Below are 19,066 nucleotides of genomic sequence, written 5' to 3'. Positions count from 1 at the left end.
TCACCTGAAAAAACCAACACCGCCACAACATGAGGAAAAGTGAGACGTGTGTGTGTGTGTATGTATATGTGTGTGTTTGAGAAGGGCAGCCTAAACCAACAGAATAGGTGAACCTAATTTCCAATGACAGAGAACTCTTTCATGCTTGGAAAGCTGCTGAGTTTAATTATTAAAGAGAACTCTTTACTCTGCAGGGCACGGCGTGCTTTTTGAAGCCTCTTAAAATTCGACCCCGCTGACAGACTGCGGCCTTACCTGCACGACGGACGTCAAATCCAGAACATGCAAAATTTCATAAAAGTATAACTCAAAGCTGACTTCCCTTTCTTCTCTGGCCACTGATGCCTCTGTTTATCCCCAAAACACAATGGGCTCTTTGTTCCAGCCACGTTTTGTACACACGAGAGACATTAACGAGGTGAGAAGAGAGAAAAGGCGGCCGCGAGACAAAATGTAGAACAAAAAAAAAAAACAAAACAGAAAATCATCTAAATCTGTCTGCACAGTGCTGTGGGCAAAGTCACTTACGGTGGCTCGTGCTTGGGTGCCATACTCTGCCTCCATTTTGGCCAGCCGCTGGTTGGTGTCCTCCAGCAGCTCCTGGATGCTGTCTGTGTGCTTCTTCTGCAGCTCAAACTTCTCCTGCTCCATCTGAGCCACGACAGTGTGCAGCTATCAGTGAAGAGAAACATCCTGGTTAGACAAAGTCCATAAACCACACTCTGCTACAGCATGCTAATATTGCAGATCCCACATTTCATCCTTATTTCCTTACAATAACTCAGTACTCCCTCTAAATTTGGTTAACTTTCTTGCCAGGGTTTCAAGCATACTGTAACTGACACTTTTCTACTAGACAGTACTGCATAGCAATCTTCAGTAGTGGTTAATATGTGCTATATAACGAATTAATCATCCTTACACAATCTTAGACTGCCACAATGTCCAGTGATGATTATTTTATACTGTATTACGTTACCAGACCTGTCAAGGTTCATGCATTTTGAAAAGGGGCTCTGCAATCTATGTCACTCAAACACACTGCAATAGATCAGTCTTTTTCTCCTCAGTTAAACCGGGAGCCAATCAACATACAAGCCCTGTCCTCTTCTCCAAATCTTACATGACTAAACTTGCAGAGCACCCTCACTTCCTGTCAGGGTAAAAGTAGAGTGTTTAGAGTTCATTCATGTGAAATTACATGGAATCTATCAATGTGTTTTCCGCTTAGCTAATAAAATCACCCAGAAACCCACCATCCTGCTGAGTTCTAGTGATTGCTGCTGCTGACATGCAGTTCCTGACTGCACAGTTGGTAATACTATTACACCCTCTCCTACTCTCCTTAAACCTGAAATGGCGAAAATGGTCATTTGCCTTTCTTTACTTAGGTTACAGGTCCTGGACAATTAAATAATCATTATTTTTTTAATGGTAAATCAGGAGCAGGTACAAATCAATATCGCACAAGCCTAGTAGTGGTGTCTGCTAGTACAAAAGAAAACATGGAAAGTTCTGCTTGTCTGTCTGCCTCTACATAACAATAAATACATCAAAAAAAAAAAAAGTAAAAGGTAAAACAGATCTTGAAGTACTGCCACTATTGCTACTGTTTCGAGTGTTTACTGTTAACAATAGTGTCGTGAAAAAAATGAAAAATGTTAAACAAATATTAACATCAAATCAGCTGCTTACAAACACAGCGTGAACAAATCAGTAGCATGGGACACAGTTTTTTTTGTGTGTGTGCGTGACAACAACTACCAACTGGGGAGAGCTAAGACACGTGAAGCCAGCCAGCTGCATATTTTCAAACTGCTGCTCCTGCACAGGGCAGCGTAACACACTAGGAGGAAAGAGCTATCTGCAGTGACTGACAGGGGAGACAGAGTATGCCATCCCTGCCACCTAGAGAGCACGGCCCATTTTGCTCCTTTGGTTCGCTTGGTTTCAAAACCGCAATCTCTGGACAACAGGGAGAACGCGTTTCTGTTGCATCACTTAAGAGCCAAGCCCACTGCATGCTGCACTACACACATCAGCCAAGGCCACAGCAGCATCTGATGGGTTTTCCCAGGCCATGACACATACATTGATTATTTTGTTAATAAGTGAGATGTAGAAATGATAAACTTTGTATTTAGCAGCTGTCCTGGAAACGGTCTGGACAAGCTGTACGTCCGCTACTAAGCAGTGAATAAAATGGTAAGAAGCCCAAAGGAAGAAAGGCTTCAATCCCAAACTTGTGCACAAACATCAAGCAACAGAAAAGGAGCTGGAACACATACAGAATGTTCCTCCATAGTAAATACACAGTAACTCAGAGGATGCCTTCTCTTCTGCCTTAAACTTAAAGAGAAGGCCTTGAGTTCTGTAAAGCCTCAGTGTTCAAAAACACGCTCCTCCACAGGCTTTGGTAGAAATCGAAGGCATTTCAGCCTAGCTGTACCTTCTTCTCCCATTCGTTTTTCAGAGAGTCAGCACTTTGATCCGACATTTTCTTCAACTCTGCGATCTGCTTGTCTTTGCTCTGGCGGATGACCTGGGACTCGCGCAGCAAGCTTTGAACTGTGGGGGAGAAAAGAAGTAGAGAGAAAGAGAGAGAGAGAGAAACAAAATAAACAATAGACCTGGCCGCAGGGCATCGCTCTGTCTACTCTCTCACACACACATTCTTACTTTTCAACCTGAAGGTCTAACCCTCCATAGCTATTTTCACTATCAATTCTTGAGAAATGAAATGAGTAATATACACATGTGTATAGAGCCACTGTGCACGTGCGTGTCTCCTCTCACCTTTTTTCTCCATTGCTCTCACTGCTTCCTCTGCTTCTTTCTGCTTGGACCGGTGCAAGTTCTTCAACTCCTCAATCTCGCCATTCTTACGGTGTAAAATCTACAAGATAAGGTAACCTCTGAGTGGCTTCGAATACTACTAGCTCTTAGTTGTGTTCTTTGAATTCTGTTTGTTTCATGCATTTTTTATTGGATTTTGTTTTTCTTCAGAGGTAGGGCAGCTGTGAGAGAACTTGTAAAACCTGGCCACATAACCAAACTGATGCCAATTAGGTGCCTCCATATGAACGAATACTAATAAACCAGACCTTCTGCTCTCATTTAGTCTCTAAAACCTAGATTAGTTTAAATTCCTTTCCCCTACAAAGTGACCTTGGGCTACTTCAATTGAATTATTTTTATAAGCGTTAAATAATTATTATTATCTCTCAAGGGCAAATTGGAAGTTTCTTTCTCCAGAGTTTCTCCAACGATTAATTTGGGATGTCTGAGACTGCAGTAGTGTGTGTTTGGGGCAGAAGAAGAGAACGTTTCTCTTTATCCAGGCACTTCTCTGTAAATTCATTATCTTTACTCTCATCATAAGCGAAAAGGAAGATCAAGTGACAAGACATAATGTATACGTCACACACATACATTATAGTTTTACTGTACTCTTGTGAAACATTGACCTGTGTTTTATGTGTAAGTTTAATTATTCTTTATTTCTGACTTCAAACTAAAAGCTAAACTTTGTTGGTAGTTTTTATTTCACACTCTAGTGAGTACCTAGTGTTTAACTGGTAGGTATGCACTATGCGTTATTACTGGTACATACTCTGATAATGGATTTTATTTTGATAATGGAAGTACATAGTAACTTGAGAGAAAATTACCAGATTTGTGCAGCAGTTGTTCGTGTCCAAATGCAATAATTACTCTGAATACATATATGTAATTATAAGCAATAGCCTACTTAGTGCATACTTTGCTAATATACAGTACTTTGAATATGTAAGTGCACAGTAACTAATGTGAAAAATATCAGGCATAAAGGAATACTTAAGACGCAACATGCACATGCGACTCAACAGAGCAGATTAGTAGATAATAAATGTGTAATAACACTTATTACTTAGTAACAATAAACAAGTTCGGGTTGCTGGTGTGATCCTGCGAAAAAATGATTTTTCTTAAAACTCAAAATGGAGTAAAATCCAATATGGAGGAAACTAACATTATAGTATTCGCTTAAACTGGCATGACCCAAAGAAGTAGAAGAAAACACCTTTGCTGCTTGGCTCCCTTATATATATAATTATTTATAATTATTAATTATAATGAACACTAACATGAAAATAAAAAGTTGAGAGTGAGGTCATGATTAGATATAGATGTGTATCTGTTTCTAAAACAATAGTAGGCATGGCCTAAATCTGAATGTTTATTTATTTATTTGTTAACTAAGTATGAACCCTATCACTATGCCCCCTAGAAACACTGAAATAAAAAATCCAGATGTAGAAATGCTAGCACTGTCAGCATGTTCTGTGAATTTCCTCAACCTCAGTTACATCACACAAGTTCATAATTGGTCTCAACTAGAGATGTGCACACTTTTCAATACCACCCTGACAATTATTATTTTTGTTTGTACCTGCCCATGATATTTTCCATCAAATTGATTTGGTTCTACTTCCCAAAATATAAACATACTAATAGCCTACTGCAAACCACCATAACACTGTTTAGGCAGTTACTAAAGATAAATAAATGCTTTAAATGCACTGTGTTCAGGTTAATGAATGTGGTTTTTCTGTTGTCACGACAAACATATCTGACTTGGCCCCTATTAAAGTAAAAACCTTGCGCAATTATTGTTGCATCCATTCTTTTATTGGATCCCACTCCCAATGCAAACCTCTGGTCTTAACCTAAAAAAAATAAATAAAACAGTGTGCCTTCTATCTGTATCTGTATCTGTTTGGAGCACATTATCTGTTAAGCCCAAATAATCTGTTTGTATTCAGTCACGTCCGTTAAAGGTGCTATGCACTTACAGCTCATAATGTATTACTTGCAAGAGCTACTTATTTACTCAGAAATTTCTGAGTAATTGTGTACTGCTGCAAAAACATAGCAGTTTTAACATAATTTATTACTATACACTTGAATCTCCAATATGCATGGAATGTACCAGGCATATTTATGTATGTATCTATTAATTTCTAGACTTGCTTGTCTCCTTTTTTTAAAAAAAATCCTATGTTTAGCCTGGTCAAAACTGGATGTGAGATTAGCACTGGCCTCAAGCATTTGGGGTCAGTATTGAAGAAAAAAAAATTCAAGCAAAGATATTTCCTTTCATCTGAGGTGGTGGACGAGAGGGGGTCCATTTGTTAATTTTGATTTGGCCATTTGTTCTTCTGATTCATGACTCCCCGCAGGATGCGCAAGGGGCCGAGGTTTCAGTTCAAAGCTCCGCAACTGGCGTCCCAGCAGTCCTGAACGTGCTTCTAAGCAAGAAGGAGTGGGCAGTAATTGAAGCCCAGCAGGCTGCCAGAGTGAGGGGTGAGTGAACAAGAGACACCCACTGGCAAGGACAAGACAGAGCTCTCGATGTGGATGTTGTCTGCATATTTGTATGCCATTTGTAGCAAAAGATGCACCTGAGCAAATATTGACATCCTCCCCAAAGGGCTTTGATGAAGGAGACACACATGCAGATCTAACTCATCCCTCGTCCATGCTGTATAGCTAAGCACGGAACTGAACACGAGGACAACCGACGTATTTATTAATTATTATTTTAATATAAGGAACCATGAGACTAATTAGTGCTCAGTGTCCATGGAGAGCTATTGAGGTTTTTACACAGAGGAGAAAAAACACAACAAACCAGTCTTCAAAGGGCTTTTTTTTTTTCCAGTAATAAGGGGAAATGCAATGGAGCTTCTAATTTGAAATGTGCTTTCTAGGGTCTAGCCTTCATAGCCCTTTTCTCTCTCATGTAGACTAATAAAGGAGGGTGTTAGCTGAGGAGAGAGAGTGGACAAAAGAGTATGACAAAAAAGCGAATGGGGTACATTTCAGAGAGGCCCGCTGTCCTTGAAACAGTGACTTCTGATTTAAACAGGAAAAAGCATCCCCTAAAAGTTATTATTTTCACCCTATGAGGAGGGAAAAAAGTCATAGTGCCCATCAGTGGATTATTTGGCCTGTTTTAGTCCTCAGAAGTGCACTCTGCTGCTAAGCTTGTCATCCTGAGAGATGAAAGCCTCTGGACGAGACAGAATGGGAGAGGGAGAGAAGGGTAAAGAGAAGTTCATGGAACATTTAGGGACACATGTAATTTTCTAATCGCCTCCTTAAGAGAGAGCATTTCAGCCGCACATGGGAAAGTCATGACGGGGAGAGAAAGGGGACGAGAGCCTGCGTCTGCTTTGGGAGATGTGCTGCTTTTAGGCACCGCCATTTCAGGCTTTTAGGGCATCTTTTTTGTGTGAAGAGACGCCAAGCTGTCTGTGACTTTTTCCTCTGTTTATGAGGGGTATATGGACTTTGAAACAGATAAACACTTTCTGGCATATGGTCTGCATTGTCAGTATAGACAGTGAGGCTGCATGTCACTGAGTTTATGCTCTGACTCTTGTTCTTAGCAAGAAATAAGATTAACTCTCTCTCGACATTAACTTTAGCAGCAGTTACAACTTCATAGTTAGTTAGTTATTAGACTTAGCACTAAAACCTGCTAATTCTTTTGATCGTCGTTATGGTGGTTTCAGTATGCGGTGTATGCAGTATGCAGCCATGTAGTGCTCGCTCGCTGGTCTATAATTAAAATAATCCAGTTATTCTAATTACCCAATTATTTTAATTAGCTATTTTAATTACAGACGGCAGTTTAAAAAAAAAAAACTTACACATTACATTTTTTTTTTCACTCAGAAAACCTTTTTTGGACACACTGGAAGGGTTTTAAAATCTGGAAACATTTCACTGTGGACACTAATCAAGAGTCTGCAGGGATCCTTAAATCCTGGTTTTATCAATTCTGTAGGCACTGCTGTAGGCACTGGCAGAGTATTCCTCTGCACTAAGGAAACACAGGCGATTACATTATTTAATTCGGAGTGATCAAAATGACGGACAGTCTTTTTCAGTCATCCCTCAGTGCTTTTGCCAATTTGGTAAATGATGGAAATTCTTGGTCATGTCAGCCAAATTTTAAAGTGCTCGTAAGGAAGTTTTGTGTACCATCCGTGAGCTAAGCTCTGACGTTCTCGTTAAGAGCACGCATCTTGTGACCTTTTCTGAATTGATAATTAATCATATTCTCAATTTGGTTTAATTACCTCTAATGTTCTACTAACAGCAGCAGACTGATTTGTGACCTTAATTTACATAAACAATTTTTTTCACTAACAATCTGAAGATAACTACATGCAATTCCAGTGTCTCCTGTATTGTTCTTTACCAGCAAATCGGAAAAAACATGTCAAAAACATTAGCTGGTGAATTCTTGAATCTGAACGGTCAGAAGGTGTTGATTAATTTTCTATAACAGCAACTCTGACAGTAGTGCTGGCTGTAATTCAAATCACAGGTTTACATTAATCTGCTCTTTTGAAAAAAAAAATTATTACTGTTACTATGGTGAAGCAACCAACTTGTTTTGTGCACATTCCACAACATTTAATGTAACTAAAAATGGATAAAAGGTATGATACACTGATCAGACATAACATTAAAACCACTGGCAGGTGAAGTGAATAACATTGATTATTTCATTACAATGGCATCTATCAAGGGGTGGGATATACTAGGCAGCAGGTGTACAGTCAGAACGGCAGGTCTTGCGGGATGTTCCCGGTATCCAGGGGTTAATACCTACCAAAAGTGGTCCAAGGAAGGACAACCGGTGAACCAGCGATAGTGTCCAAGGTGTCCAAGGCTCACTGATGCACGTGGGGAGCGAAGACTAGCCTGTCTGGTCCGATCCCACAAAAGAGCTACTGTAGCACAAATTGCTGAAAAAGTTAATGCTGGCTATGATAGAAAGGTGTCAGAACACACAGTGCTTCGCAGCTTGCTGCGTATGGGGCTGTGTAGCCGCAGACCAGTCAGAGTGCCCATGCTGACCTCTGTCCACTGCCAAAAGCACCTACAATGAGCACGTGCGCATCAGAACTGGACCATGGAGCAATGGAAGAAAGTGGCCTAGTCTGATCATGTCATGTGGACAGCCAAGTGCGTGTGCGTTGCTTACCTCCGGAAGAGATGCACTATGGGAAGAAGGCAAGCTGTTGGAGGCAGTGTGATACTCTGTTCTGCTGCGAAATCTTAGGTCGTGGCATTCATGTGGATGTTACTTTGACACGTACCACCAACCTAAATATTGCTGCAAACCAAGTACACCCTTTCATAGCAACGGTATTCCCTAATGCCAGTGTCCTCTTTCGGCAGGATAATGCTCCCTGCATCCAATGAAAAAAATTGTTCAGGAATGGTTTGAGAAACATGACAAAGAGCTCAAGGTGTTGACTTGGCCTCCAAATTCCCCAGATCTCAATCCAATCGAACATCTGTGGGATGTACTGGACAAACAAGTCCGATCCATGGAGGCCCCACCTAACTTAAAGGACTTAAAAGATCTGCTGCTTACTATCTTGGTGCCAGATACGACAGCACACCTTCAGAGGTCTTGTGGAGTCCATGCCTTGACGTGTCAGTGCTGTTCTGCCAGCACAAGGGGAACCTACATAATATTAGGCGGGTGGTTTTCATCTTATGGCTTATTGGTGTATATCATTCTTTAATAAATAAAAACGTGCAATGCTTGGCAAATTGCTGAGGAACAAGAGGAATAAACCACTTTGGAACATTTGTAGGTTATAAGGAAGTGAAAAATTCCAGGACATTAACATCACACCACCCTGTTGTTGACTGCTAGCAAGATTCTCCAAGAGAAAATGACACACGGCATTTTACATGGCAATGACATTTTACATTTACATTACTTTTGACCCATGCTGTTCATGCCATTTCAAACACACCTGGCCTTCACTCCCTCATCATTTGCTCATGATTCACAAGGAAGTCAATTAAAAAATTACACCCTGTTAAACCTGCAGATGGTTATGCAAATCTTATGCTTTCATTCAGACTTCAAGTCATTAAGAGAGATCAAGAGTTTAAGAGAGTTAATGGTGAAAAACCTTCTGAACATCAGCATCATGTCTCTGCTGGAGCTTCAGCTTCTCTTCTTGGTATTTGGCCTCCAGAACTTTGGTCCTCATTTCAGTCTGAGAAGAAAAAAGGACACACAAATCAGTGTCTAATTCCATCTGCAGAGTAAAAAAAAAACACTCCTACTGACACTACTAAGATTGATAGCAGAACATAGAGATGTGCTTTTTGGTTACTTTGACAGTTTGAGTAATCGACTGCTTAAAGAGGAGAGCTGTTCATCATGCAATAACCTTATATGTACCCTATAGCACAAGATCTCAAACTTTTTTCAGCCAGGGACCCCTTTAACTGTAAAATATATTCCACTGTTCACATTAGTACAGATTTATTCTATGAACATAATCCAACTATTCTATTATTCAACTAATTATTTAAATGGGTACAATAATACTCTGGTCATTAATGGAGTCCCAGAGCTATTTTATTCCTGAACTTTCCACATTGTGTCTATTATTTATAAGCATACTCATTTGTTGAGTTATTGAGGTTTGGAGTAAACCCATTCAATTCAAGTGACCAGTTAAATATGCCAAAAACTGTAATACTTCAATATTAAGTATAATTACTTTGATAATGGGCTGTGATTTTCACCACAGTAACTAAATAAACACCCCCCAGTGTTTGTGCCCTCAATGAAACTTAGAAGCAGCAAGTCACTGGCTAACATTGTGGTAGTTTACTGTGTCGTACTAATAGCCTTGTCTTACAGATTTGAACTACAGTGTATTTTGCCTCCTGTTGTCAGTGATACCACAAGTTATGTTTATGCTTTCATTACCATAGTTAGCTAGCTGGTGCTACAGCTCTGCGCTAGAATTTGGGCTTTCAATGCTCCAAAAAAAAAAAAAAAAAAAAAAAACTTGGCTCCTTAATTTAGCATCACTGACCATATGGTGAATAGAAACACCTCAGTATAGGTGAAGCCACTGACAATGCAGAGAAAAATCTAAATTCAACTCCCCAGAGCCGGTGAAAATCTACGTCAACATACAAGAATTGCGAGCGGCACGCTATGCAGGACAGTAATACTAACAAGTGAATCAAAGCCAACAGAATGCTAAGGAGTCCTACAAAGTTCTACGAATACTGCTTGTAATATGGAAGAAAGATGCCCCACAGAGGTAGGAAGGAATAAGAGGAGACTATCCAAAGCATTGGAGGACCTATATATCTGACCATGGTCACTAACTGCTAATAATGTACTTCCATATCATGTTCATGTAGTCTGACATGAACACAGGCGAGAAGGAGAAAGGGAATGATTGCTGTATGATTGCTGTCCTTATTTCCTGCAAATATTACATGACATTCTTGGGAGATCTCAGCAATGCATGCGCATACGTACAATCACGGGTACCCAGGTGTTTCACACCATCCCTGGAAGTTAGGAGGGATGAAATAGAAATTGCATCAAGCAAATTTTTATGAATTTGCAGGTGTCTGACCTGCAAATTTAATGCGCATATTTGTAAATTTTTTATTAAAGTATAGTTTTGACTACACGCTTTTAATTCTGTGAGATTCTGGCACAACAGTTATACGTTCACTCATGTCTTTCAAGACTTTTTTTGGATTCAACTCACTCCTGTAGTAAGTAAGTAAGTAGAATTGGTTCATCATAACACACTTTTACAGTGACAAATGATTTCATAGTTTCCCATTACATAAGAACAGGAGGAAATGCCAACCAATTAGAAAAAGTCCAAAACTCCATTGTGAACATTTACTTATTCATATTATATAACTAAAAAGATCCACTAAAGTTTTTTTACTCGCTTGTAACCCCAAAGATTGAAGTAAAAAAAAAAAAATCCTCCATTTTAGATTTGTTCAAGTGAAAGTCATCTCAACAAAGTCAATGAGCAAGTCAGCCACAATGTTGTTTCCTGGCACAAAAAGCTATTAAGAGAACAAACAAAAGAAAGGAGACCATCTGTTCACTAAGCCTGAGCCAGTTCTGAGACGAGGAAAAGGTAGATGAAAAAATGAACCACCTCTATGGAAATGCCACAAAGTGAGGAATCAATGTTCATTAGCATTTCAATCCACTTTTGTTTAAAGCCCAAACTCTTCCTGCTTCAACTTGGAAACAACGCGCCCTACTAGTTCTGTTTGCTCTGTGGCGCTCATGTCAATAACAATGCTGGAGTGAAGACGGGCACAAGAGTGCAGTGATTAAATTCCTCTCAGCCAGGCCTTGTAATTCAGCTCAATATTTCTGGGATCAAAAGTTCAACAGTTTTCCGAGGCGAGTTGCAACGCAGCTTCTCCCAGATCTTTCAATTCAATTCAATTCAATTCAATTTTATTTGTATAGCGCTTTTAACAATGGACATTGTCACAAAGCAGCTTTACAGAAATAAATGGATTCACAAAAATATATTGTAAATATTTAAATTTATCACTGTGAATTTATCCCTAATGAGCAAGCCAGTGGCGACGGTGGCAAGGAAAAACTCCCCGAGATGATATGAGGAAGAAACCTTGAGAGGAACCAGGCTCAAAAGGGAACCCATCCTCATCTGGGTGCAACGGATAGTGCAATTATAAATAAATCCCTTCTATTGTGTACTATATGGACAAATAGTGCAATTGTGCAACCAATAAATTCATCGCAGTATTTGCAAGAGGTCCGGCTGGTTAAAATCTATCCACTGTCCACTGATGGAGTCCTGAGTACGAAGCTGCTCGTGGCAACTGCAGCCCCAAAGCCACTACAGCAATCGCAGTCCCAAGCCATTACAGTACAGCTCCCCATATGTGATCCCCAAGCCATCTCCACAGCCCCCAGGTGGCACCATCCCCAGCAATCCAAACAGTTCTTCAGGCAGTCCATATGGGGCCACCCCCAGCAGCAGCGAGCGAACTCAACCGATGAGAACTCCAACCAGAAGTAGGGCATCAGGATGGGTCAGGCAGCGAGGAGGAGCAGAAGGGGTCAGGATCACTGGCATCATTGGCATCTCAGAAGTAGCATGTGTAGCTCGACAGAGAGTGAGGGAGAGAGAGAGATGGAGAGAAAGGAAGAGATTGTTAGGTGAGCTTTTGTCCTCTAATGGTTAAGCACGATGTACTTTGCATGCAGAGTGCAAGCAGGGACTCCGGCAAGACTAGCTATGACAGCATAACTGAAAGGGAGAGCCAGAAGCTAACACAGACATGAGGGCACCCTGGGACATAAGGCAGCCAGCCACTCCACCGTCGACAAACCTGAGTGAACGTGTGAGAGTGGGGGGGCGACAGCATCCAAACATCCCATTTCACCACAACACTCTATGCCTGTGAAACCCTCCAGACCTGCCCCTGTACCTAAGAAAACTATTCACAAAAGGCTTGACTAAACAAATATGTTTTCAGCCTAGACTTAAACACTGAGACTGTGTCTGAGCCCCGAACACTAAGTGGAAGGCTGTTCCATAACTGTGGGGCTTTGTATGAGAAAGCTCTACCCCCAGCTGTAGCCCGCATTATTCGAGGTACCAACAAATAGCCTGCATCTTTTGATCTGAGTAGGCGTGACGGATCATAAAAGACCAAAAGTTCGCTCAGGTACTGTGGCGCGAGACCATTTAGTGCTTTATAGGTCAATAGTAGTATTTTATAATCAATACGAAATTTGATTGGGAGCCAATGCAGTGTGGATAAGATAGGGGTGATGTGGTCATATCTTCTGGTTCTAGTAAGGACTCTCGCTGCTGCATTCTGGACTAACTGGAGCTTGTTTATGCATCTACTGGAACATCCAGACAGTAAGGCATTACAATAATCCAACCTAGAGGTAACAAAAGCATGAACTAATTTTTCTGCATCGTGTAGCGACAATATATTTCTTATTTTAGCAATATTTCTGAGATGAAAGAAAGCAATCCTAGTTATATTATCTACATGAGCTTCAAAAGAAAGACTAGAGTCGATAATCACACCAAGGTCTTTTACTGCTGCACATGATGAAACGGAAAGGTCATCCAGAGTTATTATGTAATCAGAAAGCTTACTTCTAGCTGCATGTGGTCCTAGTACAAGTACTTCTGTCTTGTCAGAATTAAGTAAGAGAAAGTTAATAAGCATCCAGTTTCTAATGTCTTTTACACATTCCTCAACTTTATTAAGCTGGTGTCTGTCATCTGGCTTTGCTGAAACATACAACTGTGTGTCATCAGCGTAACAGTGGAAGCTAATACCATGCTTACGAATAATTTTGCCCAGAGGTAGCATATATAAAGAAAAGAGCAGTGGGCCTAAAACAGAGCCTTGCGGAACACCAAACTTTACCTTAGCATGAGAAGAGAAGTCACCATTTACGTTTACAAACTGATAACGATCAGTCAAATAAGACCTGAGCCAGGAAAGGGCTGTTCCCTTAATGCCTACTACATTTTCTAGTCTATTGAGGAGAATAGCATGATCAATGGTATCAAAAGCTGCACTAAGGTCAAGCAGCACCAGCAAGGAGACACAACCCTGATCAGAGGCCAGTAGTAAGTCATTTACAACTTTTACCAGTGCTGTCTCTGTGCTATGATGAGGCCTAAATCCTGACTGATACATTTCATGAATGTTATTCCTATGTAAGTATGAGCATAGCTGCTGTGCTACAACCTTTTCAAGGACCTTGGAAATAAAGGGGAGGTTTGATATTGGCCTGTAGTTGGACAGTTGACAGGGATTGAGGTCAGGTTTTTTAATCAGGGGCTTGATAACTGCTAATTTAAAAGATTTAGGTACATAGCCAATGCTAAGGGAAGAATTGATTATCTTTAAAAGAGGTTTGATTGTTTCAGGAATTATCTGTTTGAGGAAACAAGTAGGTAAAGGATCTAGCATACAGGTTGATGATTTTGATGATGAAATTAGTGAAATTAGTTCAGTCTCTTCAAGGGGACTAAAGCGTTGTAGTTGTTTATCTAATATTATCATATTATCATCTACAGGGTTAGTTATAGAACTGTCCGGTTTTAAATTAATAGTCTGAATTTCTAGCCTGATATTTTCAATTTTACCATTGAAAAAATTCATGAAGTCATCGCTGCTATATAATGATTGTGTGCGTGTTTCTATTGTGGTCTTATTCCTAGTTAATTTTGCTACAGTATTAAATAAGAATCTAGGATTATTTCTGTTATCTTCAATTAGGGTGGAGAGATACATTGATCTAGCAGCACTAAGAGCTTTCTTATAGCTCAATAGGCTCTCCTTCCATGCTATTTGAAATACTACCAAGTTAGTTTGACGAACCCAGGTTGGCAAACCCACACAGAGGTCTTTGTGCAGAGGTGTGTGTGCAGAGGTGTGTGCTCTCTCTTGTACTTTCATAAATATACACATTAATTCAGGTTCTAGCTAACCATTACTGGGTGGGGCTGTTTCTCACTCCCCCACAGAGACGCACACTTTGTACGTCCTTCTGCTGTGTCTCTCAACAACACGGCCGCCAGGCATTCCTGACGTGACATGTTTGATCTGGCAAGCGCGGCACTTTTGAATAGCGCCTCCCTTGCCCCAGGCCGAGCAGGGACTCCGATCATTCATCGGACAGCCACTGCCTTATCAGATCTTCCCTAGGGCACAGAATGGCACCGGTGAAAACAGAAGGATTTACTGCAGATGAAAGCTTACATTGTTCTTTGACAACAAACGGTGTGTGCTCTACAGTACTGACATAATTAGTGTTGAGGACCAAATAATTTGTGTGAACAATATAAAATTTTACCATAAGGAATACTAATCAGCACACTGCATGAAAATATTATACACAGACCAAATACAGACCACAATATGGAAGTGTTGTAATGGTGTTGCTGGGTGGTTTTTGATAATGGGCGTATCTGAAACAAAAAAAATGCTGCCTAATTAGACAGTATTCAGACACAGGAAGGCCTTCTTATGAGAGATCCCTTCATCTAGCCAGATTCTGAAAGCTGTACATATCTCAAAATCCTGTTCGTCATTTTTGGAGCAGCAGTCAGTGTGTAAAATGGCATGAATCTGGCACAGTGGGAGAAATATACATAAACTAACTGTAACATCTGTTCTATTTTCCCCATTGGCATTCATGCTAGCCTGACTGTATTTTAGGGTTAGTCCCTGTTAGTGCATGCTGGGATCTTGGCAACACTGTGACGTATGCTGACTTTGAAGCCTGTCTTGAACGTTTCCTTACTGATACCTTTATCGATACCGACACACTGCTTTCTAAGACACTGAGTTATGAGACATACAGCGAGAGCAGCTTCAGCATGTGAAACATGCAATGGCAGCCCAATCGCATGAACCAGAACCAGAAAATATGTCACACTGCCATTTTAAGAGTACATTGTGAGTATGTGTCAGGTGTGCCAGAATGCGTGTTAATTTAATATTTTGGGTTGACATTTTACACGTTACCATTTTTTCCCCCTCACACATCATCCTTCTCCATGCGTATAGTTAATTGTGTTGCTTCTACAATATTAACACATTCCTTTTATTTAGAAATTCTCATATAATAGGAAAGATTGTGATTAATTATGTGTGCAGAGAAATCTAATTAACTCCATACTTATTACTTTAAACACTTGGAAGACTATATTCTATATAGTATAACACTTGGAAGACTATATTTTCACACAATGCTTGGCTATAAACAAATTATACAAAGATATACTGGTATATATGAGAGTTGAACGAGCACTCAATAAGCAAGATTACAAAAGTAATTGTAAATGATGAAAGAGAGCACAAAAGAAATGGTTTAGAGTTAAATCAGAATCTATCTGTATTATTGTATTTAGAAAACAGCTGGCATATTAATCTAGAGACATTGTTACTTCGTTGTGTGCCCAGTTTACGCCTGACAAAGTTAATATGATCATCTTCCTTGCAAAGAAAGCATGTCTGAGCTAAAACAGGACACTCAAAATGGTTGCTAATTGTGAATCATGCACCACTATTAAGTTCAAATAATATTTGACACCTATTTTTTGGAAAAAAAAAAAACTTTCACATACATTTCTAAACTAGTCACCTTTGGAATCACTAGTTCACATTGTTCCATCAAGTGAGAGGGTTGTTGAACGAGTGAAGCTACTTTTACAATATAATTACAGTAATAATTCATTATAATAACCCATCATGATTTAATGAATATAGTTAACCTTATGAATTGCTCTACACACCCACCCACACACACCTTCTCAGCTCTCTAGCAGGAAATCCCTCCTCCACTGGAGAGGCCAGTGAAGATCTGAGCGTTCACTGAGGAGTAAACATATGGCACTATGATAGCAGAGATTACACCAATTATATGTTAGGGAGTGTTAAGTAACGTTTCGGCTCACTGCTAATATGCCGGGTCACCTTACACTGTAATCTGCCACTGTCCTTCTACATCAGATAAGATCACAGAGGGCACTGATATCCAATGAAAGGACACAAAGGGGTTCCAGAAACATTACTGACCCTTAGCTGTCTCTTTGTATCTGTCCTCGGCAATTTTTCATGTGTGTTTACTTGCGCAACACATAATCAACGTGTAAAGGTAAGAATATTGATGAAAGGATTTTGACCACACTGCGACTGATAGCGTTCACTCCTATTAAAGTACAAACACACACAATATGTAAAAAATAACAGAACTAGTTAGTTATAGAAAAGTAAACCACCGCATGATGGTTTGATGCATTACTGTCCCAAAGTGGATTATTTTCCTATAACTGTTCTATTCTTCTTATTCCACAGCAATGAGCCAACAATTACATTTTTTAATTTACTATATTTATTTAGTTACATTTAAAGGTGCATAAGGTAAGACTAGGTCTCTAACAGTTAAATAAGTGGATTAAATATTTGAATTTTTTTTCATTCCTTGACTATTGACTATTGAAAATTGACTATTGCACCTTTAATTGTCGTGGAACGTCCACAACACAAGCTAGTTCATGTTATCACTTACGTTATAGCTGCTATAAACAGTTGTTGGCCTAGGCAGTCTTTCTTTGGTCTCTCTCTTGAAGTTAATAAGACCAAACAAAACAAAACAAACAACAAAAAAATGCTGCTTTTCATTGTACTCTTAAACCGGAAACCTGAAGACTCTCCTACTTTTGACTCCACTGGAGACTCGTTCCATCATATAAACATCTACTTACACAAACTGTCACCATATCAACGCTTATATGCATTTTTTTTGTTGTTCTTTATTGACAACGCATTTTAATGTGTTAATTATTAGCCTTAGATTATGTAGATATACAAGTCCCTGTGTATGAGAAACGATAATGTATTAGAACGAGTGCATTAATATATCATTTGTATTACAGCCAGCATGACTGTCAAAGCTGCTGTTATGGAAGATTAATCAACACTTTCAGACAAATCAGATTTGAGAATTCAGCAGTGCTGTGGTCCAATACAGTAATGTTTCCCCATGAATATGATTTCTTTTGGCCCTGCTCCAATGAGAACTACAAAAATATATTCTGACTAGACAGTTCAAAGTATATCTTTATGATCTGATGTCCTGCTACCTTGCAAACGCAGATCAGAAACCTGCATTAGATGTGTCCTCCATTTATGCCTTTTTATTTATACATTAAATCAGAAGACGACTTGGCAGTGATGTCTTTTTGATGTAATGTTTGCCAACTGGCACTGAAAATCAAGTCTGCTCTTAGCCTTGAAAATACAGAGTTCCATATTACCTAGTAATGATAACAGATATTTCAAAACATGAAAAGATTAGTTTTCTGTTATCCCAAGACATGGTGAACCAGTTATAATTAATATAATAACACATTATATAATCTACCACAGCACATTTACATTCTCAAATCTGATTGGTCAGAAGGTGTATGTTATTTTCGGATAACAGCACGGCTTGGACAGTAGTTTAAATTAATAAGCACATATAATGTGCACAAACATTATTGTTTCTGTAGTAATAGCTCATACACAGAGACTTTTTTGGTGAACCTTCCACATAATCTAAGGCTAATGATAATGAAGTTTCTTTTTAGGAGACGGAAGGAGCCTCGAGTGTCAGCGCTTTGTAACAGTCACAGAGCCTTGCTAGGTTTCCCAGCACACAAGAGTCAGAGGAGGTTATGCTTTCCTGGTAACATGACAAGCCGTGTTTTTTTTGTTTGTTTGTTTGTTTTTAAGCAAGAGAGTGAAATAGTGAGTGACTGATAACAGGAACTAACTTCTCCATCAAATCTTAACCCTAAACCATTAAAATGCACAACGTATTGTTCATTAATAAATTAAACATTGTAATTGATGGCTAACTGATATGGTGTAAGCAGAATAACATACTCCAGTCTGTATGGTTATACAAAAATAATTCACTCTGAGGTGGTAACAGCACTCTGCTTTGTACCACAGCATGGAACAGCTTTTTGGCAGTGGTTAGGGGCTTCCTGGGAAATCACAATGCTGAAAACTATGTGGAGCTGGTTGAGATTCTGGTGAAGATCTACAGCACAATGGGCTGCAGGATGTCTCTCAAAGTCCATATCCTTGATGCTCATCTTGATAAATTCAAGCATGGGAGCACATATGGGAGCATACTCTGAGCAGCAAGATGAGTACTTCCACCAGGATATACTGGACTTTGAACGCCACTATCAAGGGAAATATAATGAGAACATGATGGGAGACTACATTTGGGGGCTGCTTCATGAAAGTGATTTACAATATAATTGGAAATCTCGAAAAAACCACTCACTTCTAAATCTTTTGTGGTCATTTTTGTATAACTACTCATTTTTAAATCTTTTGTGGTAACTTTAATACACACCAATTTTGATTCATATGCTGTTTTTTGACTTTATGTGAACAAGAAGACGCAAATTCGCCCATTTTCTCAATGAAAATAGGTAAATTTCAAAATGCCAATGTTCTGGTCACAAAAGCAAAGTTTGAAGGGATTAATAGCCATTTTTTATACTTTTGAAGCATAAGCAGTTATAAAATAACACTCAAAAAAGGTGTTATATAGTGTTATTTTTGTATAACCGCATGTTTTTTGTGTATAAAAAACTAGTTTGCAAGCCATATCAGA

At 39.4% G+C, this 19,066-nt stretch overlaps 1 protein-coding gene across 7 annotated transcripts in view; it reads right to left on the bottom strand.

Moving 5' to 3' along the window:
* The window catches only part of cep112 (centrosomal protein 112), a 137,899-nt gene that overhangs the window by 81,607 nt on the left and 37,226 nt on the right, over nucleotides 1–19,066 (bottom strand). For all 7 annotated transcript variants that reach the window (XM_053239046.1, XM_026916234.3, XM_053239044.1 and 4 more), the window contains 4 exons: nucleotides 8,994–9,080; nucleotides 2,797–2,896; nucleotides 2,450–2,568; nucleotides 529–672 (listed from right to left, as the gene is read on the bottom strand). In XM_053239046.1, the coding sequence (XP_053095021.1) occupies nucleotides 529–672; nucleotides 2,450–2,568; nucleotides 2,797–2,896; nucleotides 8,994–9,080 (450 nt within the window). The remainder of the gene's footprint in view (nucleotides 1–528; nucleotides 673–2,449; nucleotides 2,569–2,796; nucleotides 2,897–8,993; nucleotides 9,081–19,066) is intronic.

Source organism: Pangasianodon hypophthalmus, chromosome 13 (genome assembly GCF_027358585.1).
Source record: "Pangasianodon hypophthalmus isolate fPanHyp1 chromosome 13, fPanHyp1.pri, whole genome shotgun sequence".
NCBI classification, from domain to species: Eukaryota; Metazoa; Chordata; class Actinopteri; order Siluriformes; family Pangasiidae; genus Pangasianodon; species Pangasianodon hypophthalmus.
The sequence above is the reverse complement of the archived record's forward strand: the minus strand, read 5'-3'. Positions and strand labels throughout refer to the sequence as shown.